This window comes from Bactrocera oleae, chromosome 3 (genome assembly GCF_042242935.1).
Source record: "Bactrocera oleae isolate idBacOlea1 chromosome 3, idBacOlea1, whole genome shotgun sequence".
NCBI lineage: Eukaryota > Metazoa > Arthropoda > Insecta > Diptera > Tephritidae > Bactrocera > Bactrocera oleae.
The window spans coordinates 59,535,615-59,563,188 of record NC_091537.1 but is presented as its reverse complement, the minus strand read 5'-3'; the positions used below and the strand labels follow the sequence as shown (position 1 = coordinate 59,563,188).

At 36.6% G+C, this 27,574-nt stretch overlaps 1 protein-coding gene across 7 annotated transcripts in view; it reads left to right on the top strand.

The window, feature by feature from the left end:
* Window positions 1-27,574, top strand: part of DIP-zeta (Dpr-interacting protein zeta) — a 403,629-nt gene that overhangs the window by 273,768 nt on the left and 102,287 nt on the right. For all 7 annotated transcript variants that reach the window (XM_070106684.1, XM_070106682.1, XM_070106680.1 and 4 more), the window contains one exon: window positions 23,184-23,400. In XM_070106684.1, the coding sequence (XP_069962785.1) occupies window positions 23,184-23,400 (217 nt within the window). The remainder of the gene's footprint in view (window positions 1-23,183; window positions 23,401-27,574) is intronic.

Sequence of the window (27,574 nt, the reverse complement as noted above, 5' to 3'; positions counted from 1 at the left end):
CGCATACATCTTGACGCCGAATTTTGCGCATCGTGGCGGAGTTGACAAAATTTGTTTCAATCAACAATTTTACGACAATGTCGATCGGCTATGTTGTCTCGTTTGTCCTTTTTGCAGGGCTTTGCTGTTGAAAATTGACTTATGCTCTTTTGAAATATTGCGATTACCGATTGGGCTGCATTTTCATAGCGTCGTATTTGAATAAAATGGGCTAAATCGACAAACTATGAAATAATGATAATAAGTAAACATATAAAAGTACTATATGGACTGTGCTTAGAATATATAGAAGTAGTTAATGATTTCATATAAATGGCAATTTAATATAAATTTTGTAATTTAATGCCATAAATAGTGCATAATATGCAAAAATATAAATATTATTTAAACTCGCTAAGAGGTCATGTTGCCAATTCTCCTTTTTGAAGTGAACATCAGACAAATTCTTCAATTTCTGATTTTTAGCAAATGTTGTGAGGAAGCAGCTTGTGGGCAACATACAAACGCGAGGGGGATGGTAGGATTTTCAGTGATACAAATTGTAAAATTGAAATTTTGCTGATTTTTCAATTTTACTGAAGACATTCAAATTCAATTTCATTCAGATCGCGCATTTGCGATAGGAATTCTATATGAAAACCAAATGTGGTTTACCAGGCGCACAGAAAATATAGCGCGGCGCAGAGTTATGAACGAGCGCACTTTGCTTTGAAGCAGACGCACGTTCCTTATGAATGAATTTGTTGTCGTTGTAATATAAAATACTTAGAAAATATGCCGCGAGTTCGCTTGAATATTATTGGCCGATGATGGTGCGTCTACGTTTTTTTTGTCACTTGCGCGAGTGTTTGATTTTTTGCGAAAGACATATTGAGGGACATACATATGTACATATGTGTACATATATGCAAATATATTTGGACATGCGAATGAAGGAAGGCAATTTCAAGAATATTCACATATAGACATATGAACATTGAAGCAAGTAAACAACAATAGCTGTTTGAGTTTACAGATTAGACAAAATTACTCGAATATCGTCTGTGGTGCTGCTTGTATAGCACACTTCTTTATGGCAATGTAAAACATTTTGCCTAAGTTCATATCCTATCACATATTTTTATATACTCTTTTTTTATTTTTATAACTCTTTTTTATTAAATGATATTTTAGTTCTATTTTCATATTATTTCCCTCATTACTTATATTTTCTTTTCATAACTCAATTATTTTCCTTTTTATTATTTTAAGTTTTGTTTCTCTGTGCATATGTATGTGTATACATTTTGCTTATAGAGTGGTGTAGTTCGTTTCGTACCCTGATAGTTGTGGTGAAATTTTATTTTCCAATTTGTGCGTTTTCGATGTTCCTCCATCGTAATTAACATTTTAGTACTGCTAACATTTGCTCCTTCTCTATTCGGTGACCCTATAAAATATATACATAAATGATCAGCATGATGAGCTGAGTTGATTAGTAGTCCCTCAGTTTTTATGCTATCGATCTGAAATTTTGCACCTGTCCTTTTCTAACAAAGAAGCTGCTTATTTGTCGGAACGGCCGATATCGGACCACTATAGCATATAGCTGCCATACCAACTGAACAATCAGAATCAAGTGTTTGTATGGAAAACTCTTTCATTTGACGAGGTATCTTCATGAAATTTGGCGTGTATTATTATTTCAGGCATTAATCCAATCCTCGAAGAAATTGTATAGATCGGATGACTATAGCATATAGCTGCCATATTAACCGAACGATCGGAGTAAAGTGCTTGCATGAAAAATTTTTTTATTTGACGAGGTATCTTTACGAAATTAGGCACGAGTTATTGCTTAAGGCAACAAATTATTCTCCACAGAAATTGGTCAGATCAGATCACTATATCATATAGCTACCATACAAATTGAACGTTCGGAATCAAGTTCTTGTAAGGGGCCTTTGTATAGCTTCGGCGCAACCAAAGTTAACGTTTTTTCTTGTTATTATGGTATTTGATATCCTTGCTTTGTTTGTGGGCTAATTTCTGTAAGTTACTTTTTTGTTCTTTCTATTTCTTCAGAGGTATAATATTAGGTAAAGTAAAAAGTTCGTTTGGTTTTTTATTGATTTTTCAAAAGATGATAACTCTGTGTACATTTGTCCGATTTCAAATATGCGCCGTTTTGTTCGTAAACTTGTTGCCAACGAGACGCCAACTTCAATATACCCCTCTCGTAGAAGACTGCGTCCCTATTGCCAAAAAAATCGGAGAGCCAATATTCACAGGCCTCTTTTAAGGCCAACTTCTCACCATTAAGCTCGTTCGCCATGGGCAGGAAAAGATGGTAATCTCTTGCTGCCAGGTCCGGACTATAAGGTGGTGCATTAGAACCTCCCATCCGAGCTCCAGGAGCTTCTGGCGAGTCACCAAAGACGTGTGTGGCCTGGCGTTGTCCTGAAGAAACACAATTCGGCATCTGTTGATCAAAGATGGCCTCTTCTGGATGAGTGCTGCATTCAAGTGGTCCAGTTAACGGTTTTGTTCAAAACTAATAAAAGCGGTTTATAGAAGCTAAGTGAAAACCCATATCTCGGGCCGTACTCGACCAATTTCAACTAAATTCAGCACATATCATTTTCCAGACGATCCTATGTTACATTGTGAAAATGGGCGCAATCGGATTTTCCACGCCTACATCGCATATAGCACAATTTTAAATACTCGATGATTATTTCACTTTGCAGTACACAAATCAAGCACCAATAGGGACTTTTAAGTATGCCATCTCGAGTGTAAAAATTGTTAAAATCGGACCATAAGCTTTCACATACCAAATATGTGGACCCCAGAAAATATCGGTCAATCTGTGATATATACATATTATTAAGGTTCGGGGAAAATGCTTCTTTGATTATAATACTTCCATTAGATCCCCTTTACCTAATATAAGGTTGGCCGTTATTTCCCTTCCGCTTTTTTGTCTTTTGAATTTCGCGACTATGTACAAAACGCTACAGAGCTCGTATCTGGCAACACTATACATAATTTGAAAGGTCTTGACATAACCTACAAAACAACGCTATGCATGATTAGTTTGGATATTGCGTTCAACAGTTATAGACGTGTAAACATGGAGTTCAATAACGCCGAAGTTCGCGCTATTTCAAAGTTTTCCTTCGTTAAAGGCAAATCCGCTAGAGAAACGTTCCGTGAGATTAATGGTGTTTTGGGGGATGGTACTCTATCACTTCGAACCGCGGAGGAATGGTTTCGACGATTCAGAGCCGGTGAAAACGACACCATGGATAAGCCAGCCGGCGGAAGACCTGTGACGACAAATACCGATCAAATCATGGAATACATCGAGTCAGACCGGCATATGGCATCTCGTGACATCGCCCAGGAGATGGGAGTTAGTCACCAAACCATTTTGAACCATCTGCAGAAGGCTGGATACAAAAAAAAGTTTGATGTTTGGGTGCCGCATAATTTGACGTAAAAAAACCTTCTGGACCGAATCAACGCCTGCGATATGCTGCTGAAACGGAACGAACTCGTCCCATTCTTGAAGCGGATGGTGACTGGCGACCAAAAATGGATCAATAGGGACGCAGCCTTCTACGAGAGGGGTATAATGAAGTTGGCATCTCGTTGGCAACAAGTTTACGAACAGAACGGCGCATATTTTAACTAAATCCGATCACTGTAACACTTTTTATAAAGCATTGAATGAAGAGCAAAAAAGCGGAAAGGAAATAACGGCCAACCTTATATAAAGATTTCCGAAATTCCAGTTGACTTTATAAAACACATATCGGCCAATGTGGAAGTTATTTTAATGAAATTGATAGAGTGTTTTTTTTAATAACAGTGTATCTTTATACTAAAATGGATAAAATCGGGCGAAAACTTGCCTTAGCCTCCCTATAACTGATATTCCCGACTTTGAAACATTCGGCTGACTTTACTCAATATATGTGTGTATATTTTTATATCTATATATTTATAAAATTTCTTTAAAATACGTTCTCAACTATACCTGACCAATGTCAAAAATTAATGCAATAAGCCTTCCATTTCTCTGCCCCTAATATATCCTATGTAATGACTTCCGACTTTCCACCTAACTTTAAACCTTAATATGTTTTCCTTAAAGTTATAAAATTATATTAATACGTTGGCGCTCAATATAAATTAATTTTTGGGTTAGTCTAATTCTCATATCCCTAATATAATATAATGAATTCCGATCCTTTAGTTGTCGTTTATCACATCAACTCAATATATTAAATTTAGCCTGACGGGAAGTTCGATATAGTAATAAAGCTAAGTGAGCCTATGCCATTCAATATAAGTTGACGAGGTACCCAATTTAATTGAAATCTATTCACGATTTCATCAAACAATTAATATTAAATTCTTTCGCAACATTTTTTAATATAAAATTTTGCCAACAGCTTAAGGTATTTAGCCCACTTTGATCCTGGAAAGTTGCAAGAGTAAAAAATGTTCGGTTACACCAGGACTTAGCCTTTCGTATGCCATCTCGAGTGTACTTACTCGTTTCTCCTAAACTAATGAGAAGAGTAAAATTTCGCACACTGTGCCCAGGTTAATCCAACATAAATGGTAAAATAGTTTAAATCTCCAATTTTAAAAATTAAAAACAATTCATAAAAAAAATATATTTCTAAACATAAGTATGATTTAAAAATTAAGAAATACACAAGTACAGTCCCTTGTATTCCAGCAATTACGTGTTCTTTTTTTTCGTAAATAATATTTTCACTATATTAAATAGTTTATTGTATATGTAAAATTATTTAATGTATATCATAGCCATGGCATCGAAAGACCAAATATTATATACTATCCATAATAAAAAAATTAATCAGTAAATGTGTTGCTAAGCGCAAATCTCGAGAACAGCTAATCCGATTATACGAATTCTTTTTTTAGAATATTGATGGAAGTACGTGGATGGTGCTTACGCAGAAAAAAAAAACGATTCGTAATCTTATATATGTGTATGCATTAATTCGTGCGGTTTTCTAAGAGAGGACTCTACTAGTATTATTTCGCGTCGTATTCATCTGTGGCTATATTCATTTCAAAGGTACTGCCATTTCGCGTCGTTTTCAGTAGATATAAATTGTTTGAGCGTGAACAACAATTTGTTTCATTCATTTGAAAATGTCGAAATTTGTACCAGATAAAGTGTTTTTGCGGGGAGTTCTTCTTCATTATTTTAACATGAAGAAAAGTGCTGCCGAAAGCCATCGTATTTTACTGGACGTTTATGGTGACCATGCTTTAGCCGAACGAACGTGCCAAAAGTGGTTTGCACGGTTTAAAAGTGGCAATTTCGACTTAGACGACGGTGAACGACCCGGACAGCCAAACAAACTTCAAGACGAAGAATTGGAGACATTGCTCGACGCAGATGCATTCCAGACGCAAGAAGAACTTGCAAAAGTATTAGGAGTTGATCAAGCAACCGTTTCCAGACGATTAAAATCATTAGGATTCATCCAGAAGCTTGGAAATTGGGTGCCTTATGAATTAAAGCCAAGAGACGTCGAACGTTGATTCTACATGTCGGAAATGTTGCTTCAACGCCACCAAAAGAAGTCGTTTTTGCATCGGATTGTCACTGGCGATGAAAAATGGATTCATTATGATAACCCAAAGCGCAAGAAATCGTATGTGAAGCCCGGCCAACCATCAACATCCACGGCAAAGTCGAATATCCATGCTGCTAAGGTTATGCTATGTATTTGGTGGGACCACAAGGGTGTGCTCTATTATGAGCTATTGAAATCGGGTCAGACGATCAATGGGGACCTCTACCGAAAACAATTGATTCGTTTGAAAAAGGCCATCGCGGAAAAACGACCAGAATATGCGACCAGACACGAATCAATAATTTTGCATCATGACAACGCTCGGCCACATGTTGCAAGGCCAGTTAAAAACTATTTGGAAAACTGTGGGTGGGAAGTTCTACCTCACCCGCCTTATAGCCCAGACATAGCACCTGCCGATTACCACTTGTTCAGATCAATGCAGAATGCCCTCACCGGAGTACGCTTCTCTTCAGAACAGGGTATCAGAAATTGGATTGATTCTTTCTTGACCTCCAAGCCGGAGAAGTTCTTTTGGGATGGGATTCACAAACTGAGATTGAGATATACTCGGAATGACATCACATAATCTTCGGTAGAAATTTATTCAAAGTAATTTTAATTCACCTCAATTACGGAACGGTAACGGGAAATATTATTGTAGCAACCATTTTGACTGGGAACTTTAATGGAGAAATGGTCCTCTTGCCACTGTTAGAATGTACGAGCTGAATTGAATTGAATTTGAAAATGTTTATAATTAAAAACTATATATATTATTGTTAAAAATTTAGAATGATCTAGCATCTTTCATTATTTGAAATGTTATCAAATAAGAACTTTGAAAATGACTCATTTATTTAAAACTTTAATATTAAATAAATAAAAAAATCAACGTATTATATATTATGTTTATTTGTGCTCAATAATAAATCGAAGAAAATTTGGTATCAATCATTTTTAAATTTGGAAGTGGGGTTATTCTTGCACTGGAAATAACGTTCTCGTTTTTATTCATAAATACAATTTTCTGTATTGAATAGTTTATAATTAATGCATACCATGTATACAGCAACCCGAAGCCGGGGTCCTCTAATCATTATAATATAATATTCTAAATATATACATTTTTGATTTTTCTTGAAAACCCAAATAAAAAACTTGCGTTAGTTATAGTTAAGGTAGCCTTTGGAGAATTGATGAATAATAGTGCAGTGCTTTAATATTATAATAAAAATGAATTATCCTATAAAATATTCGGGAAAACTTTAGTTTAGCATCCCACGATTTCAGGGTTAAGAGGGGTATCGTTGGATAGAGGAGATTCTCCAGATCACTTATAGTTTTCGAGATATTTTCATTTTAAGTTGAAAATTTCACAAATTTCATTTTACAATTTCTCGATTTATGATTAACGTAAAAACCCAATCACCATCTACAAAATATTAAGAACTTAATTTTCCATTTTAATAAAAGAAAAAGGTTTTATAACTTAAACGGATGTTTTATTGTATCTGATAATTTCACAAATGGATCATTATGCTGATTTGCAGCTATTATAATTATCCTTAATAAAAATTGAAGTTTGTAGAGAGTGATATACCCTCTTTAACATTACTTTTTTTTTTGTTAAGATTTCTTATTTGCACTATCCGCGCTTCAAAAGAATAACCCTGATCGGTCCAACACCGGGGTGTTCATAATTCAATCGCGTCAAACTTCTTTCTACACTGGCGGCCTTCGGCCGCACTTTAAAAAAATAACCCTGGCAATCAAATACCATAATTTATCAATAGAAGGGAATGAACAAAATTATAGTTCATGTATAATATTTGGGGTATAATTACTCGGGTACTAACTTGCACCAAAACACTCACCACTTTCACACGTTATCAATTGAAAAAGAACAAATATGGTTAAAAATGTATTAAGGATTTTCCAATCCGCAATTTTATTCTAGTCTTTGAAACTAAAAAGTTGTTTAAAAAAATGATGTGAAAAACGAGATGAGAATATAGATTTCTGGGGTGGCGCAGAACAGGATTCGGATGATGCGTATACGACGGCGATCGATCGAAAAAAAAGGGCCGTATCCAGTCGTCGATCCCTTTTGTTGGTTGGGTAGAGTGGTGAGATCGTGGGTGTGTTGGTGGTGTGTGTTGGTATCCCTCGGTGAATTGTGTAAAGTTGTATGTATTGGTGTGTGGTGTTTTCAGGAGTGGATGGTATTGTTGTGGTGTGTTGGAATGTATCAGTGTTGCTTGTGAAGTGGTGTGTGGTGCTTGTGCAGGGATGTTTGCTAGGAAGGCTTAAAGCTCATTTAGCCATCCCGGCCCCCCCTAGGCGAATGTTTAGCCTAAGAGTCCTTGCAGCTGTTGCAGCGTTGCTACAACGTTGCTCAGTCCCGTAGAGCGGTGATATTGCGGCCTAGAGTGCCGGCGCATCATCGGTGCTTCGTGTCGGTTTCTCCTTAATCGGGACACAGGAGGGGCTGCTGGTCGTCGGTGCTGTATTGCCCGAGTAGATAGTAGTTGTCTACTTGGAGGACGGCTGCGCGGGGCAGGCGGCCGACCGATGTCACGTCTCGGGTTGCGATGGAGCAACGTATGATGCAACCTGCCGCATATTTGGCACAGATTGACGGACGTGCACTCCTGAGTGTTATGTGCCGCTGTCAAGCAATTGAGACAATGCCCATGAGCCTGGGCAATTTGCTGGCGTTGCATCGGTTGCATGCCTCTAAAAATGTTGCAGTGTTGTAGTCGGTGAGGGCGGCGGCAAATGATGCACCGGACGCGCTGCGGTTCCCTGTTTGCTGTTAGTGACGGTCGCGCGATACTTCGAGGAGCGGTTGCAGTTACAGATCGGGGCGCTGGAGTAACCCCAGGTCGCGGCACATTGATAGCCGACCGAATAGCAGGCGTTGGCATAGGTGCATCTGCGTCCATAGTTATCTATGTAGAAAAGATTATTGGGCTTTATAAAGTTTTAAGATATAAGTTGAAATTGGCATTCTACAACTCTTGGTAGCATGAAAGGGTCGTCACATTGATCGACTCGTTAGTTTATATACTTATATATACGGATTGTTGTCGAGTTTGCGAGTTATTGTCTTTTCGTTTTTTCGTCGATTTATTGAAACGGTTATGAATTGCGTTTTCGGGATTATGACCGGTTTATCGTTTATCATTTGCTTTTTCCTTTATATCTGCGGTTGGTAGAAAGCACAGCTTCACGAGCGGTCTGGTTAACGTTCCGTTTTGGGTACGGAGATCAACTACTCTTATATGACCGTCGGAGCCATAATGTAGCTTTCCTATGCGACCAAGCCGCCATTCGGTAGGGGGTAGACAATCATCATGAATAATGACACAATCTTTGGCGCTTGTTCAGGAGTCTTCCAACGATATCTTTTATGGAGATCCTTTATGTACTCTTCTTTCCATCGGCGGCTGAAATCGTTATGGAGAATTTTAGTTCTTTCCCAGCGATTTAATAAGGATAGCGACTCCACGCCTGGCTCAGGTATGGCCAGAATGGGTGTTCCTTTGAGAAAGTGCCCTGGAGTTAAGGCTGTGAAATCTGAGGGATCTTGCGAGAGGGTGGTGAGACGCCGTGAATTGAGAACGGCTTCAATTCGAATTAATAATGTAGTGAATTCTTCATAATTGAATTTGTAATTTCCAGCTACTTTTTTTAAGTGGGATTTGAAGCTCTTTACAGCTGATTCCCATAAACCACCCATATGAGGAGCGCTTGGTGCATACTTTTGTACGATCTCAGGTGAAATTTGTTGAATAAAGTCCACAAACTGTTTTTCGGTGGCCCTTTGAGCGCCGATAAAGGTTTTACCATTTTCGCTCATTATCTTCGATGCAAAACCGCGTCGTCCGACGAAGCGAGCAAATGCCGCAAGGAAAGCCTCCTTTGTCAGATTAGTATAAAGCTCAAGGTGTACTGCTTTTGTCGTAAAACAGACAAAGACAGCCACATAGCCTTTCATCAGAGTGGGAGACCTTAACATGGACGCCTTTATTTGAAAAGGCCCAGCAAAATCGACACCTGTGATAGAGAAAGGCAGAGCAAAGTTGCAGCGTTCCGGGGAAAGTGTTGCCATAATCTGTGTTCGCATCTTTTGCTTGTGCGTGGTACAGATTTTGCACAAGAAAATACACTTCTTTATTTGGGGCTTAAGTCAGGGAATGTAAAATTCTTGGCGGACCATATGTTGCATGAGACGATGTTTGGCATGAAGCATTAATATGTGGATATAATTGATGAGTAATGTAGCAAGTTGAGACTTCTCTGGTACAATTATGGGATGGCGTTCGTTATACGTTAGGCTTGAATTGGCAAGCCGACCATTCACACGAAGAAGCCCTTTCGTGTCGAGGAATGGGTTTAGAGCTAAGAGTGAACTCCTTTTGTCAATGGGTTTTGATTCTCTTAATAGTGTTATATCGCGGCTGAAGTAGCGCGTTTGAGTTGATGCGATTAGAGCGACCTTTGCCTCTTGCAATTCTAGGTGCGTCAATGTATCGCATTGGGGGTACTCTGAGGGAACTCCCTTAACTTTAATTTTAAGTCCTTCTATGAACTTTAACATATAGGCGATTACTCTGAGGGCTCGGGAGAACGATGAAAATCGCTCAAGGCTGTCAGTATCCTCCACTGCTGTGTGAAAGGAGTCGATTTTTCGACTTTCTGGGGCAATTATATTGCGCATGGGCGATTGTGGCCAAGAATCGGGAGATTCTGTTAACCATCGGGGGCCATTCCACCAGAGGGTGGTGGTGGCAAGATGCAGGGGTTTGCATCCTCTTGTACCTAGATCAGCAGGATTGTCAGCACTGGCTACATGTCGCCAAGTGGCTGATCCTACTAGGTCAAGTATTTGAGACGTTCGGTTAGAAATATACGAGTTCTATGCATGTGGTGGTTTTTCTAACCAGGCTAGTACAATTTCAGAATCGGACCACAGATACAATTTGTATTTTGCCATATTTAAATGCATTCGCACCATGGATGCTAGTTTGGCAAGTAGTAGCGCTCCGCACAGTTCAAGTCGTGGCAGACTTATTGTTTTTAACGGACCTACTTTTGCTTTTGCTACTAGCAAGTGGCTTGTGGTCGCAAAGTCGCTTTGTGTGCGAACATATATAATTGCGCAATATGCCTTTTCAGAAGCGTCACAGAAGCCGTGTAGTTCGACTTTGTGCTCTGGGGCATAATTTACCCATCGTGGGATTTGTATCTGCGAGATATCGTTTAGATTGTTTGCAAACTGGAACCACTTTTCTAAACGAAGTGGTTTTACTTGTTCGTCCCAGTCGGTTCCATCCAGCTATAATTCTTGTATTAGAATTTTTGCTTGTATCATAACTGGCGAAAGCCATCCTGCGGGGTCGAAAAGTTTCGCCACAGAGGATAGAATTTGTCGCTTCGTTATGGCGGATAATGCAGATATTGACTCTGTAGTGTATGAAAACTGGTCAGATATCGCATTCCATTGGATCCCCAGAGCTTTTGTTGTACTTTCCTTTTCGAATTTAAGGAAATTAGTATCTAACAAGTTTTCATGTGGTATATTTTTTAAAATATTAGGGTGGTTCGCCGTTATCTTTTTCAACGGATACCCTGCGGTTTTGAGGGCTTGTACCACTTGTGATAGTGACTCGTATGCTTGTGGAAGACTGTGACTTCCAGACAGGATATCGTCTACATACGTTTGTGTTTTTAACACCTGGGTTGCTAGAGGAAATTCTGACTTGGTGTTTTCTGCCAATTCGTGCAGTGTTCGAATGGCTAGATATGGAGCACAGTTGACGCCAAAGGTAACTGTTTTTAATTTATAGTCGCGGAGTGGACTATTGGGGGATTTTCGGGAAATAATTCGCTGAAAATTCTGATCGTCTTTATGTACGACTATTTGTCTATACATTTTTTCGACGTCTCCGTTGAATACGTATTTGAATAAACGCCAATTTAAAATGAGTAGCATTAAATCTGGTTCGAGCGTGGGTCCCGTAAATAGGATTCATTTAGGGAGTTCCCCGAGCTGGTGGATCTTGATGCATTAAAGACAACTCTTACTTTAGTTGTTTTTTTTGTCTGGCTTTACCACTGCATGATGAGGCAAGTAAAATGGGTAATATTTGCCATTTATGATTTTTTCGCATGGGCTTACTTCCTCCATGTGGTGTATACCTCCATTTAGTTCTTCTAACACGCCATCGTATTCTGGCTTAAGCTCACCTTTTTTAAATAAGTTTTTTTCCATACTTAAAAACTGCTGTATTGCAGAGGTGCGAGAGTGACCTAGGGCGAGTGTGTTAGGAAATTGTTGTTTTAGTGGTAGTCGTACGACATACCGACCATTACCTGATCTAGTAGTTGTGGCTTTGTAAAAGTCTTCACAATACTGATCTTCAGGGGTTGTGATTGATATGGGGGGGAGTTCTTCTAGCTCCCAAAATTTTTTCAATTGTGAATTGAGGTATTCGTTTGAGATTTCCTCAACCTGAGTGGTCATGGTGGTAACTGGTTCCGAAACTAGTCCACTTAGGAACCACCCAAAAATAGTATTTTATGCCAGAAGTGTATTTGAAATTTTCTCAATACCTTCAAGTATTATCTGTGGTATGAGATCGCTGCCTAATAGAAGGTCTATTTGAGCGGGAGTGTTGCAGTTGGGATCTGCTAGCTTTAGGTGTGAAACCTTTTGCCAATGCTTGCTATTTATGTGATAGCTTGGAAGCATATTTGTAAGTTGCGGTAAGACTATAGCTTCTGCTTGTATGTGCTTATCCGCTTGGGGGGAAATTAGGGTGATGGGGCAGATTTTATTTGAGTTTTGGACTACTCTTCCGCCCATTCCCGTGATTTCAAAATTGGCTAGTTTTGTTGGAAGTTGTAGCCTAATTTGAGCCCTAGACGCTATGAAAGATCGTTGTGATCCTTGGTCTATTAAGGCCCTAAGTTTAAACAGTTCTCCTCGGTGTTCGATGGAGACGACTGCTGTGGGTAGTAGTACTCTACTTTGATTTTCGCTGTGTAGCGTTTGTTTTTTTAATGCCTTTGGGCAGCATGGTGCTTCTTGGCAATTTTCGGGGTTTGCTGTTGCAACTAAACCCGTGGCTCTTTTCATATTTGCGCTGTTTGGGGGTGAGCTGGAATATGTGCTGTAATGCAGCATTGAATGATGTCGTTTATGACAATAAACGCAATTAAATTTGCTTTCGCACTCTTTAAGTGTATGTGCATGTGACAGGCAATTTGTACAAAGCCTTTTTGTTTTTACGAAATTATTTCGATCGATAATATTAAATTTTTTGAATCTCTCGCAAGATTTGAGCTTATGCCCCCCTGTACATAGTTCGCATGACGTTTGTTTGTACTGTTCGGATGTGAACGTTTGATTTTTGAAAAAGCTTCTATTTAAATTGTTGTTGCTACTGGCTTGGGGTCTGTGGAAGCTTCTATTTAGGTCGTGTTGAACGGTTTCCGTTCTGACCATTTTTTTATCTACCCTTTCTGCGATTTCGTATTGGGTTATTAAAAAGTCTTTCATCTGTTGCTACGTTGGGCATTTTTTTCGAGATGAGAGCGATTGCTCCCACAAAAGTAACGATTTTTCTGGTAAAGCGGAGGTACATATGTTTACCAGTATTGGGTCCCAGCTGTCTGTGGGAATATTTTGTGTCGATAGAACCGACAAGCAATTAGAAACAGTGGATTGCAGTTTTATAAACTCTTTACTCGTTACTTGCTTATCGACCAATATTCTTTCATTTTCATATCTAGATTTAAGAGCTTCCCAAGCCAAATTGAAATTATCGTCGTTTAATGCGAACTGTTTTACTATTACGCCTGCTTGACCTTTAGTTTTGTATCGGAGGTGATACAATTTTTGTGCATTTGATAATTTTGGGTGGTTCATGTAAACGGCTGTAAACATGTCCCGGAAGGACGGCCATTGTTAATAACCACCATGAAATATTTCTGTGTCACATGCGGGCACCTTGAGATGGATGCCTGAACTTGCCTCTTGACTTTGTACTTGTGGCAGCTCTACTCTCTGATGTGGAGTAGGTGCAATTGCTTTTATTAGCTTTAGTTGATCGGAAATCATTGCTTTAGTTTCTTCGAACTGTTCTAAGCAGTTTTCGTATTTGGCGTAAGCCGAAGATTTGAAATTTTCTGGTAGATCTGAGTCGTCAGATTCTACGATTGCGTCATATGCAGCTTGGAGACGTTTCCAAAAATTGTCAAGATTATCTTTTTTGCTTTCTAATACCGATTCAGAATTTTTTTGAATCGGCGAAGATGAAAATCGAGTGCAGTATCGTATTAGACTGTCACTCTCAGCAATGAATTTAGTGTAAGAAATGTCTTTACCCCTCTTTTGCTTTGTAGCACCTTGCTTTGAGCGTGTAGCCAATGTGCCAATGTGGACTTAGAATATTATATGTATATATGCAATCCTACTTGTTTTTGTTTAACAAAAAACAAGGGGTATTGCGGAATATTTGCCAATGTGGACTTTGAAGCGAAGTACGTATGTATGTTTGTAAACCTGTGCCGGTATGTATGTAAATGCGCGTGTATATATGTACGCAGTGCGAAAAGACCGCGAAAAGGAGAATAATTGACCGCAGGTATTCTCGTAAAATGTATGTATATATGGATGAACGCTGTGCTGGAAGAGCGAGAAATTGCAATTGGTAATGTGCCGATATTTCACCGTATGCACTTATGTATATATGTATCAAATTATGATCTTGTACACGTATATTAAAAGACAAAATTTAATTTATGTATGTACATATATGTATTGCTCTTGGCAATTATATAAAATGTATTTTCATATATATATATATATGGTTGTTGTTAGATTAAGTATATATGTAAAAATGTATATGTGCATATGAATATGTGGTATATTGTATGTACGTATGTATATATGTTTGTAAATTAAAATGCATATATGTATTTTTGAAAATTTCTGCTTTTTTTTTTCTGTTAGGTTCTCAATTTGCCTTAGCTTACTTGGTTTGACGCAATCCTGCTTATTGCTTTGTTAAGCGTAAGGGGTATTGCTGGAAAAGTTTGCAAGTGAATACTTGAAATATTTTGGTGTGTTGTTGGAAACGTAAAGTGTGTTTTTAATACACAAATGTAAGCATACAAGGAAATCACCCTATTTTTCGATACACGTATATATATCTATATATATATGTATATATATGTAGAGGTATATATATAATATGTGCCAAACTGTTTTCGGCTTTTTCCGTAAATTAAACCGTAAATTGAGACAGTTTGGTGTCCGTTATATATAAATATTAATTTCGTTTTTATATGCGATAAAACGTAATTTTCCATACATATATACATGTAAATATACTCATTAAGAGGAAGCGATACAACTCACTCTGATTTCCTGCAGGGTTTGTGGGAGATATAACGTAGACGTTATAAGGTTTGGTTGTCCCAGCTGTTGGATTATATGTTTTTTGTATCGTGCCCGCTGTTGGTTTATATGTATTTTGATTGGTATGTATTTTGTATCGCGCCCGCTTATTTGATTTATGTTTTGTATTAAGATTCGCGCCCGTTTTGTTATTTTTATTGTTTTATGTGTTTTTAATATTTATTGTACTTTTATTTATTTTTTTTTTTGTTTAACAGCATTCTAGTGATGTGTGTATATGCACTACACTGCACTTATTTTGCACTTATATGTACATATGAGTAATTATACTTTGCAATTTTTTTTTTATTGTTTAACAGCATTCTAGTGATGTGTGTATATGCACTGCACTGCACTTATTGCACTTATATATGTACATATGTATTTTTCTTTTGTAACATCACTTTGTTTTGAACTAAAGCGTTTTTTTTTTCCTTTTTTTGTAACTGCACGTACACTGTTACGTTACTGTAATTTTTCTTTTTTTTTCTTTTTTGGTAACCGCACTGTATTTCTTCTTATTGTTTTTTCCTGTTTTTCACTTATTTTTGGCCATTTCACAGCCTTTTTTTTTTTAAACACCCATAGTGCCGTCCACTAGGGCTCGAAAGACCATAATTACTCGGGGACTAAATTGCAGCAAAACACTCACCACTTTCACACGTTATCAATTCAAAAAGAAAAAATATGGTTAAAAATGTATAAAGGATTTTCCAATCCGCAATTTTATTCAAGTCTTTGAAACTAAAAAGTTGTTTAAAAAAATGATGTGAAAAACGAGATGAGAATATAGATTTCTGGGGTGGCGCAGAACAGGATTCGGATGATGCGTATACGACGGCGATCGATCGAAAAAAAATAGGCAGTATCCAGTCGTCGATCCCTTTTGTTGGTTGGGTAGAGTGGTGAGATCGTGGGTGTGTTGGTGGTGTGGTGTGTGTTGGTATCCCTCGGTGAATTGTGTAAAGTTGTATGTATTGGTGTGTGGTGTTTTCAGGAGTGGATGGTATTGTTGTGGTGTGTTGGAATGTATCAGTGTTGCTTGTGAAGTGGAATGGAACCCATTCGTTATTGTTCATATAACGAAAATTGTGTAAAAATTAAATGCTTATTTAAAGAAAATACTTAAATATTTAATATAAAATAAATATGTCGAAACATTGAAGGGAAAAGTTAGTGTATAATAGTAATATAAAAGAAAAGATAACCGTAAATCGAGAAATTGTAAAATGAAATTTGTGAAATTTTCAAATATCTCGAAAACTATAAGTTTCCGGTGGCAATAATTATATATATTCGTGATCTGGAGAATCTCCTCTATCCAACCATACCGCTCTCAACCCTGAAATCGTGGGATGCTAAACTAAAGCCCACCTAAATATTCAATATTTATGGTTTGTCGTAAGGAATTGAAGGTGTCAATAATTGACGGGCGTGTGGGTGAAGACAACCAAAACCAAATAAAAAATACATTCCAATCATTTAAGTTTTCTATATTTATGTATATTTCTATTAGTTTATGAAGTTACATATCTTCACTAAATACTTCCGTTTTTAAGGCTTATATGATAAATAATAATTTGTGACTATATTGTGACTACCCCCAATAAATTCAAGTTAATTTGTTTTTCTTCTCATTATCATTTGAATTTCTAGTTTGCTACATTTGTATTTACTTATTTATAGATACATATGTATGTGCATATAGTTTCAAACGTGAAGAATAAAGGCTATTCATTTAATTAACTTTACTTGTAATGCTATTTTCATTATTCACCCACATTAATATCAATAAGATATTCCCTAACTCTACATCGCCATATTAACAAAATATCAAGAAAACAAATAACACCCATCAACAACATTTACGGCACATCACGAACCATCAAAAACTATTTTCATAAACACTAACGAAATTGAACGCTCTTTGCCAGTAGTTGGAAACAAACCGCAAAAAATTGCCAATAAACATGTAACAGATAAACAAAGTAAAAACAAAGTACACTATAAGAACAATAATGACCACAACTAAAACTAAGATAAAAGCTACACGTGAATTCTGTGACAGCAGAAAATTACTGTCTAACAAACAAAGACAATTTACGAAATATTTAAATTGGACAGTCATACGTTGTCTACAAATGTACAAGAGGCTGTAACACAGTATTTCAAATGGGGCAAAATATAAAAGAAAAACAATTTAACAAAGAATAAAAAATAAATAAAGATAATTTAAACACATAGATGGCAAAGTTTTAGGCAAGTACAAAATATCCTTGAAAATATTAGAGGCTTACTTATGCTCTAGAATTTGCAAAGTGGAAACTTATTTTAATGATCGAGAATTTTTCAAAAATTCCCTTGTAACCCTCTAATGCAAGAGTAGTAGTATTTTACTGTAAACAGAATTGTTGCTCCTGAAACAATATAGAATCTAATGCTCGAAATCGAATCGAAAAATGGTTCTCCAATCGAATTTGAATTTTGTATCTAAAAAATTATAAAATGAATTTGGTAAGATTGGGTAACCAGTTAGGTATATGTATAAAGCATTTACAGTGGCCATTAATGTCTATAGTTACGAAAAAGAGTACCTAAAATTATATACGGTATCGAAATGAAGTAATTTGGATGGAAAAATCCCACAAAGCTATTTTGTTCAGGGGATATATTAATACATGCCACTGTGTGGTGGACTCTGTTCACTTACATATGTACATTTACCTATATGCACTTAGAACACCCATATACATATCTATTCACATATTTATAGATACGGCAAGAAGAAGCTAGACATTTTTTTAGCTCAGAACTGGGACAACACCAATAATAATGTTGGGTAACTGCAGGAAATATTTTTATACTCTCGCAACCTGTTGCTACAGAGTATAATAGTTACAAGTAAAATATAGGGTTATATATATATAAATTACCAGGATAAAGAGACGAGTTGAAATCCGGGTGACTTTCTGGGATGGTATGAGATGACTTTATAGGAAGCGTGTTCAAAATTAAACAATGGGCGTGGCACCACCTACTTTTAGGTGAAAACTAATATATTGGGATCTGCTTAACCGACCACTCCTATTTCCCATATAATACCATTTTAAATTCCATCTGATTCTTTCACTTTCCACTATGCAAATCAAGCAACAATGATTGTAATTGGGATAAAACTTTGCGTAAGTAATGCTTTTAAGGTATGACACTTTGTGACCAAAAATAGTCTAAATCGAATTAAAACTGTTGAAGCCCCTAGGTACTGAACATGTGGGCCCCAGTGCCTATAGTTGATTTTTTACCGAAAATATCGGTTAATGTGTAAAATATATAATTGAAATTCATATAATAAAATAAATAAATGAAACTTTTGATAATACAGTAGTATGTTTTTGTGTCAAATATGGGTTGAATCGGATAAATACTTCCTTTAATATAAAATTTTGCCAACATACATAGTACTTTACTAGGACTTTTCTTTGATCCTTGCAAGTTGCGAGAGTATAAAATGTTCGGTTACACCCGAACTTCCTTACTTGTTAATAATAACATTTGTAGTTTTTAATTTTAAACATTTTCAAATTTAATTTAGTTCAGCTCTATTCGTTGAATAATATTCTTGGTTCAGCTCAAATAAATTCGATGGTTTTGCCACATTACAATGGGGAACCGTAGCCTTCTTAACGGAATTGTACATTCTGACAGTATCGCTGCAATAAGTGGTAACGGAACCATTTCTTCATAAAATCCAGTCAAAATGGTTGCATCTATAATATTTCCTTTGATATTTTTGATTACCAAGCGTGTACCGTTGATAATTGAGATAGATTCAAATTAAGAAGAATAATAGGTGAACCAAATTGGTTTTGCCACATTACAATGGGGAACCGTAGCCTTCTTAACGGAATTGTACATTCTGACAGTATCGCTGCAATAAGTGGTAACGGAACCATTTCTTCATAAAATCCAGTCAAAATGGTTGCATCTATAATATTTCCTGTGATATTTTTGATTACCAAGCGTGTACCGTTGATAATTGAGATAGATTCAAATTAAGAAGATTAATAGGTGAACCAAATTTCAACCGAAGCCTATGTGATGGCGTTCCCGGTGTATCTAGAGAATTTAGAAACACATTTTAAAATTTTTTATTTTTATTTTAATCAACAACAATACTTCAGATCACCTGGCAACAACTGTTTTATCTGGAAATTAATTTTGTCAACATCTTCATTTGTAGCCGCTAATTTAGACTTAATATTGCGCCACTAATGATCCAACTAATTAATTTTTATTTCCAGAAATATACCCTTAATTAATCAAATATTTTTCGTGAACAGCAGTGCAGAAATGTTAGGAAATTTAATGCATTGCGAATTTGGTTGCGGTTCTATTTTACCATACCTAATATCTAGCAGTTGTTTTGAATATACAATAGATACGATAGATCATATTTATGTTAGTGAATAAATTTTTTCAAATTGGTCAATTGAAGTGTTTCAACACTTTCGATAAGAACGAATGTTTAAAACCACCAGACAGTAGTAAGACAGCATCACCAAAAAGTTCATCGTTGTCGTTTAAATCCTGCAGTGTTTTGCGTTCTTTGTAAGAATTATGATTGAACTTTTTCTCAACATCGGTTCAGCCGTTCTTAAGTTATAAATAGTATAACTAACACGACTTTCTTTTAAATATTATAAATAGATATAAATATACATATACGTACATAATATGTATGTACATATGTCCCATGGTTATGGGAAAATTCTTAAATACCGTCTTACCGAGCTTACTGAAGGGTACCTAAACGTGTTATCTAACTGGGCGAATAAAAGCGGCCTAGCCGTCAACCCAAGTAAAACCGAAATGGTTTTATTTACTAGGAGGTATAAGAACCCAAACGTGCCATTGCCGACAGGTGCATTGCTGGGAAGTGTGTACTAAGGCTCAGGGAAGCTGGGTTTTTGAATAGGCCCGAACAAGGACACGCCGTAATTCTCTCCTTCTTCAACTGCAATCCTGAAAATTTGGATCACTGCTTCACAGCGGCCAATCGAAGTGGCTTTTTCTCTGCTCATATCCCAACGAGGGAGATGTTAATGGGAAAAAGCCGCTGGAGAAGAGGTGCGCTGAGCTTTTTCGCGGATGGGTCGAAGTTAGGAGGGAAAGTTGGAGGGAAAGTTGGAGGGGGTTTTCTGTAAAGAGCTCCCGTCAATCTTAGCTTCAGGCTACCGGACCACTGTAGTGTTTTTCAGGCGGAAGTGTCTGCTTTCAAGGTGGCGGTGTAAGTACTCCTACGAAGTACAGCTTCGTTAAGAAAGGTAAGCGTTCACTCCGATAGCAGGGCGGCAATACTAGCCCTGAGTGCGCGAACCGTGCAATCAAAGCTAGTCAAGGAGTGTCTGTCTCCACTAGAATTAGCATCAGGCTACTTCAATATCAAAGTCGTTTGGGTGCCTGGTCACAGCAGAATCGCTGGCAACTGCAAAGGCGATGAGCTAGCCAAAGGGGGGCACCATTGCCTCGCTCACATCGGAATGGGATCGAATTGGATCTCCACTAACATCTTGCGTTCTGGCTCTGGACCAATGGACCTCGCATGCACTCAGCAGACACTGGTCGAAGACCAACTCCTGCGCGACTGCGAGATCCTTCTGGCCGAGAGTGGATCGGTATGGTAGGAGTTCTCACTGGGCACTATCCAATGGGAACTCATGATGTACGGCTTAGAATACTACCCGATACTAGTTGTCAAAGCTGTGTAAAGAAGGGTGAGATGGAAACATCCGGCGCTTTCTCCTCCACTGTCCGGCTTTTGCTAGGCTGAGACTGAAACATCACACTTTTCGGCGGACCAGAAGATTTGGCCGAAACAGATATTGGCCGTCTCAACAAGTTCATCGTAGGCACAAAGCGCCTTGTCGACATGTAAGGGTCTTTTGATCCAGCTCATAGGAGTTTTAGTATTTTAGCGTACTTTTTTCATAATTTTTGTATACCTCCGACTGATAAATACCACATGGTATATAGTATCTACATACGATATATACTATATGTATGGGCATGTGTATTTGTTGTTTGGGTGGAAACAATTATGCTAAGGATGTAGAAGTGGAAGATGAAATAAGCACAGAATGAACGATTGGTTCTAAGAGCAAAAAACCAAAAACGTGCCTTTGTGGTTTTATTATTGCTTAACTACTTCACGTACGTGTTTGGGTGTATTAGCACTGAATAGCAATACTAATAACACTTAAACGACAAAAATGTGGTTCATCGAAGTAATTCGTGTACGAGGAAAAAGTAATGACAAGAATTAAGTCATATAGTATGTAGGGTGCCGAAGCATTCAATGCTACTACATATCGTATGTAACTAGCTCAAAGCATGAGTTCAAGAAGAAAAATATTTATATTAAAAAAACAGTTTAAAATTGAGTTCTCTGCAACATTTGGTCTGTTATGCTCTGAACAAAAAAAACCAAGGGCACGACTCGACTGCACGACAGCGAAATTTTCTGGTCGGCAAATGTCGTCTTCAAGCCAGCTTCTTTAACATTTTGAAGACGGCAGCGACATATCAAACAGCTGATGTACACAATTTCGATGTTGCCCTACTAAAACCTTATACTCCAATTAATTTTAAATGGTTTGTTCAAAGTGAAATTTTTTGTGCAAAAAAAGTAAATAAATCGATTTATTTGTTTTAAATTATCAAATGATATAATTTAATTTTAATTAAGCTACAGCGACAATTACAAGGCCGCTGCCGTGAAGTCGTGCTGCTGTCTAAATAACTGTGCTTATAAGTACGTGTGTATTTTAAATTTTGACAGATGCTGCCTGTCGCTTGCCGTCGTCTATGTGTTCAGCACTTAAGAATTTCGCTTTAATGCGTTCAATCAATCATACATACATACATAGCCTGTAAAAAACGAAATGTATATATATATAATATAGGCTCCTTGTCGCTCAAATCGTTTCGATTCGTTCCAATAATTCGGTATAGTATAGCCTTGTAACCGTTTTGACATTCTCCAGGAAGTCGATGTAGGTCACACTTAGTGAGTCTCCATATGCTTGTTCTTTCCTGCCGAAAGAACAGCTTTAGCCAACTCTTTACTGTTTCGACTGTTTTTTGGTCTCTGTTGTGAACCAGAGGACCCATGTTTCGTCAATAGTCACAAAATAACGGGAAAACTGTGATACTAACTGTGTGATACTCGTAGATTCGTAGGTTGGTCATTTTCTGCAGAGGGGCAACCAGTTTTATAAATATATTTTCGAATCTTGATTGGATAATTGTATCGAACACAGTCGCTACGAAATAGCAGTGTGCACTTGAAATTAACATACTATACTGCAACATATTATTTTTTAATAATTTTAGTAAAAATATCAAAACTTTGACTTAGACAAATCTGAACATTCTTTAGAGGGCCATTTACTGTGAACACTTACACAAATAAAATAAATGTTATTTCTTAATGTATACCTAGTATTAGCAAACGCCTAACCTGGAAAACTTCTTAATTATAAAATTTGTTTTATTAATAAGCACCTTTGTTAGATTCTTTTTGGAAGAATTTAACTTCACTGCTTTTTAAAGGCTATCCGTTTTACATAAAAAATTTAACTACAAATACACCAAAATCATAAACCGAATCGCATAGCTATCCTCAAGTGTTGTAGCATGCAAATTCTTATCCTGTCATAAATTATGAACTATTAAATTTTTGAATATTTATGGTTTTTACACAAAAGTTATATCCTTTATCACATTAGACTAAGACGAAATTCATTAGCGCCCGAGAATAAAAAAAAGTGAGTGTGAACCATTCGCTTTACCCTTTGAAATAGTAGACGTGGTTAACAACCTCCAGGCGATTTAGGTGCTTTTCGTTACAGTGTTGAGTAAAAAAAATATTTTACTTGCCCTTGGCTAAGCGCAAAAGGTCACTTTGCATTCTAAATCTATTATCCAAACATCCTTACCAACGGTTTCGTAGCTTTACTGAAATATGATCATGAAATTACATTAAATGTTAGCTGTTCAATTTTAGGGAAATCTAAAGTTAATTTTCATTAATTTTGATTTAGGTTGCATGGATGCATTTTGAACAATCTGCAATATTAACGGTGCATAATCACGTGATTACGCGCAATCCGCGCATCAGCGTAACACATGACAAACATGATCGACATCGTACTTGGTATCTACATATAAACAATGTACATGAAGAGGACAAAGGACGTTATATGTGTCAGATAAACACCGTAACGGCGAAGACGCAATTTGGATATCTGAATGTGGTTGGTGAGTATAAAATAATTTAATCCTTTGCTTATCTGAAATAATTTAAATATTATAAATTATATTTTTATTATATGTTTACTTAAACTGTTAATCTTTTGTATAATAAGTGCTTTTATACTCTTCCAACATTTTACTACAGAGTATTATAGTTTTGTTCACCAAATGGTTGTTTGGAGCACCTAAAAATAATAGAGTCAGATATAGGGTTATATATATGTACAAGTATGTATATAAATGATCAGGATGACGAGCGAGTTGAAATCCGACTGACTGTCTGTCCGTCTGTCTGTGCGAGCTGTAACTTGAGTAAAAAGTGAGATATCCTAATAAAACCTGGTATACGTATTCCTTGGAAAAAAGTGAGGACGAGTTCGTAGATGGGCATAATCGAACCATTACCACGCGCCCAAAACGCCACTAACCGAAAACCTATAAAATTCTATAACTACGCACTAAATGAAGATATAAAACTGTAATTTGATATAGAGAATTGAAGTAGTAAGGGACACCAGCAGGTTGCAGAGGAATTGGGCGAAATCAGACTACAACCACGGCCACTTCCCATATAACACAGTTTTAAATTCCATCTTATTCATTCACTTTTCAGTATACAAATCAAGCACTAATGAATATATTCGGATTAAACTATGCACAAATAGTATACTGAGGTATCTCATCTCGGTCTTAAAAAGGTCAAAGTCGGACCATAACTGTTCAAGTTCCCACATACCGAATATGTGGACCGCAGTGCGTATGTCTGATTTTTAGTCATTAATATAAATATTTTCCAACTTCCAGTTGACCGCATATATTGGCCAATATGTGAGTTATCTACATAAAATTGAGGGTGCGTATTTTTAAAACAATGGTTGCCTGATTTGCATAGTGGAAAGTGAAAGAATCAGATGGAATTTAAAATGGTGTTATATGGGAAGTAGGCGTGGTATAGTCCGATTTCGATTTCGCCCATTTTCGCACTATGACATAGAAATATGAAAAGAACGTTATGCACCGAATTTGGTTGAAATCGGTTAAGCAGATCTCAAGATATGGGTTTTCACCTAAAAGTGGGCTGTGCCACGCCCACTGTCTAAATTTCAACGCGGTTCCTATAAAGTCACCTCATACTATCCCACAGATAAAATTTAATGTTTCTGGCGTGTTTAGTGCTTGATTTATCGCGCTTTTAGTAGTTTTTAACAGTACCGTTATATGGGGGAGGAGGGGAGTTGCCACCCGATTTCCCCCATTATCCCACTGTAGGTAGAGGTTCTAAAAGCATTTTCTTCCAGTGAATTTTGTTATTATTGCATTAGCGGTTTAGGAGATATGCACATTAAACCTATTAGGGGCGGGCCCACGCCCACTTTAAAAAACAATTTTAAGATGCCCCTCCCTATTTTGATCCTGTATACCAAATAAGAGTCTTGCATCTTGTTGTGGAGCTTAGTTATGACAATTTATTTGTTTTTGAATATTGGCGTTTTGTGGGCGTCGCAGTGGTCCGACGCCCATCTGCAATACCAACCGTCTCACGGTATTCAGAAACATGTCTTCCAAGTTTCATAAAGATATCTCAATTTTTACTCAAGTTAGAGCTTGCACGGACGGACGGACGGACAGACAGTCACCCAGATTTCAACTCGTCTCTTCATCCTGATCATTTATATATACATAACCCTATATCTAACTCGATTAGTTTTAGGTGATACAAACAACCGTTAGGTGAACAAAACTATTATACTCTGTAGCAACAGGTTGCGAGAGTATAAAAATATGGCGCAAGAATTCAACATTCATTATTCAAAGAAATCGTGAATAAATTACATTCAAATGTGGTATCTTCTTGACTTATATTGAAGATCATAAACATTTATTTTATTGCTATATTTTAGTTCGCGTCAGCTAAAATTGTATTAAAAACATCTTTAACTAAGGTGTATGTCAACCGAAGAGGCTAAATTTAATACATATATATTTAGTTGATGCGGAAAACGTCAATTAGAGGATCGGAATTCATTATATTAGCGATATAAGGTTTAGACCAAGGTCTAGACCATCATATTCTAATTCAGCGCTTAACCACATAATTTTAAAGAAAACTTCTTTATTTAATTTCATTAAAATATTACATTATTGGTCACCTGAACGTTTTAAAGTCAGTCGGAAAGACAGAAGTCATTATATGGGGTATATTGGTGGCATAGAAAGGGACGGGCTGATTGTATTAATTGCGAAATTGCTCAGGTATATTTGATAAATTTTTTAAATATATTTCTTAAACACTGAACGACATATTCGCCGTAAAACTTGTTAGAAAAATGAAAATCATTATATGTAATATGGCAGTTTGGCGGTAGGATTGATATTATCTATTTTTGCCAATCTACATTTATGGAGTAATGTCAGCCGAATGTTCGAAAATTCTGTTATTAGTTATAGAGGGACTCTATCTATTCTAAGCACAAAGATACACTGTTTTTAGTAAAACACGATCTCTCACTTTCACATATTAGCCAATATATGCGAAATAAAGCCACCTGGAAGTTTTAAATCTTTATATTAGGTATATGGTGGCTAAGAGAAGTATTGACCCGATTCAACCCATTAATGACATTTTAGACATAATATTATCACGAAGTCATTCCCTCCGAATTTTAATTATATATCTCACACATTGGCCGATATTTTCGGTAAAAAGTCAACTAGTCAACCTAGGGGCTTGAACATTTCGTGCAAAGCTTTATCCCATTTTATTAATTGGTGCTTTATTTGTAGACTGGAATGTGAAAGAATCAGATGAAATTCAAAATTGGGTTATATGATAAATAGGTTTGGTTGTAGTCCGATTTTCTCACTGTAACATAAAAACATTAGAAGAATGTTATGTACCGAATTTGGTTGAAATCGGTCTGACAGGTTTGAAAATATGTGATTTCACCTAAAAATGGGCGGTGCCACGCCCATCGTCCAAATTTGATGCCGGCTCCTATAAAGCCTTCTTGTATCACCGTGGGTGTAAAATTTAATGTCCCTGACGCATTTAGTTATTGATATATCACACTTTTAGTAGTATTTAACAAATCCATTATATAGGGAGTGGGCGGGACTATCATCCGATTTCACCTCTTTTCACATTATCGTAAGAAGGGTTGCAAAAATGCATCCTGTGCAAATGTGCATAATATATCTAATAGTTTGGAAGATAAATTTACCTTATTAGCCCTTCTTAATGTGATTCGTTGTGCCAAATTTGAGTTCTGTATCTTGATAAACGGCTTGGCACTTTATACGTTTGGAGTTTTGTGGGCGTGGCATTGGTCCGATTACGCACATCTACGAATTCGTCATTACTTTTTTGCCAAGGAACATGTGTACCAAGAAATCTTAATTTTTACTCAAGTTACAGTGACAGGCAGTCACCCGGATTACAAATCGTCTCGTCATCGTGATCATTTATATATAATATAAATATATTACCCTATATCTAACTGGACCATTTTAAAGTTATATAAACTCTGTAGCAACATGTTGCAAGAGTATAAAAAGTGTTGCGAAAGATTCAATATTAACTGTTCGACGAAATCCTGAATGGATTATTAACTTATTGAAGGTCATAGACTCACTAGTCTTACTACTATACTTTATTTTGGGTCAAAATTAAAATTAAAATCATCCTCAAATGAGACATATGTGATATAAACTCAACCGAATAGACTAAATTTAATATGTTGAGTTGGAGTAATCGTAGATCAATTTTACGTATATTATTAAACTATAGTATATTCAATATTATACGTTCAGTTAATTTTCTTAAGATATCTTACATATTGCCTGGCATAAACGTTATAAATCCAACCGAAAGTTTGAATATCTTATATTAGGTATGTATGTATATGAGATAAAGGGGTAGTATTGACGTGATTTTATCTATTTTGGCATTATCACATATTATTAACAGAAAGAGATGCCAATTGAGTTCCTTCAAGGTACCTCACATCACCATCACAAATTCGGTATCATGATGCTTGAACCGTTCTAGTCCGATTTTAAAATTTTAAGACATAAGGTGCCTCACCTTAACGCACTATTTGTGCAAACGTTTGTCCGAATATATTCATTGGTGTTTGATTTGTGTACTGGAAAGAGAAAGAATCAAATGGAGTTTAAAATT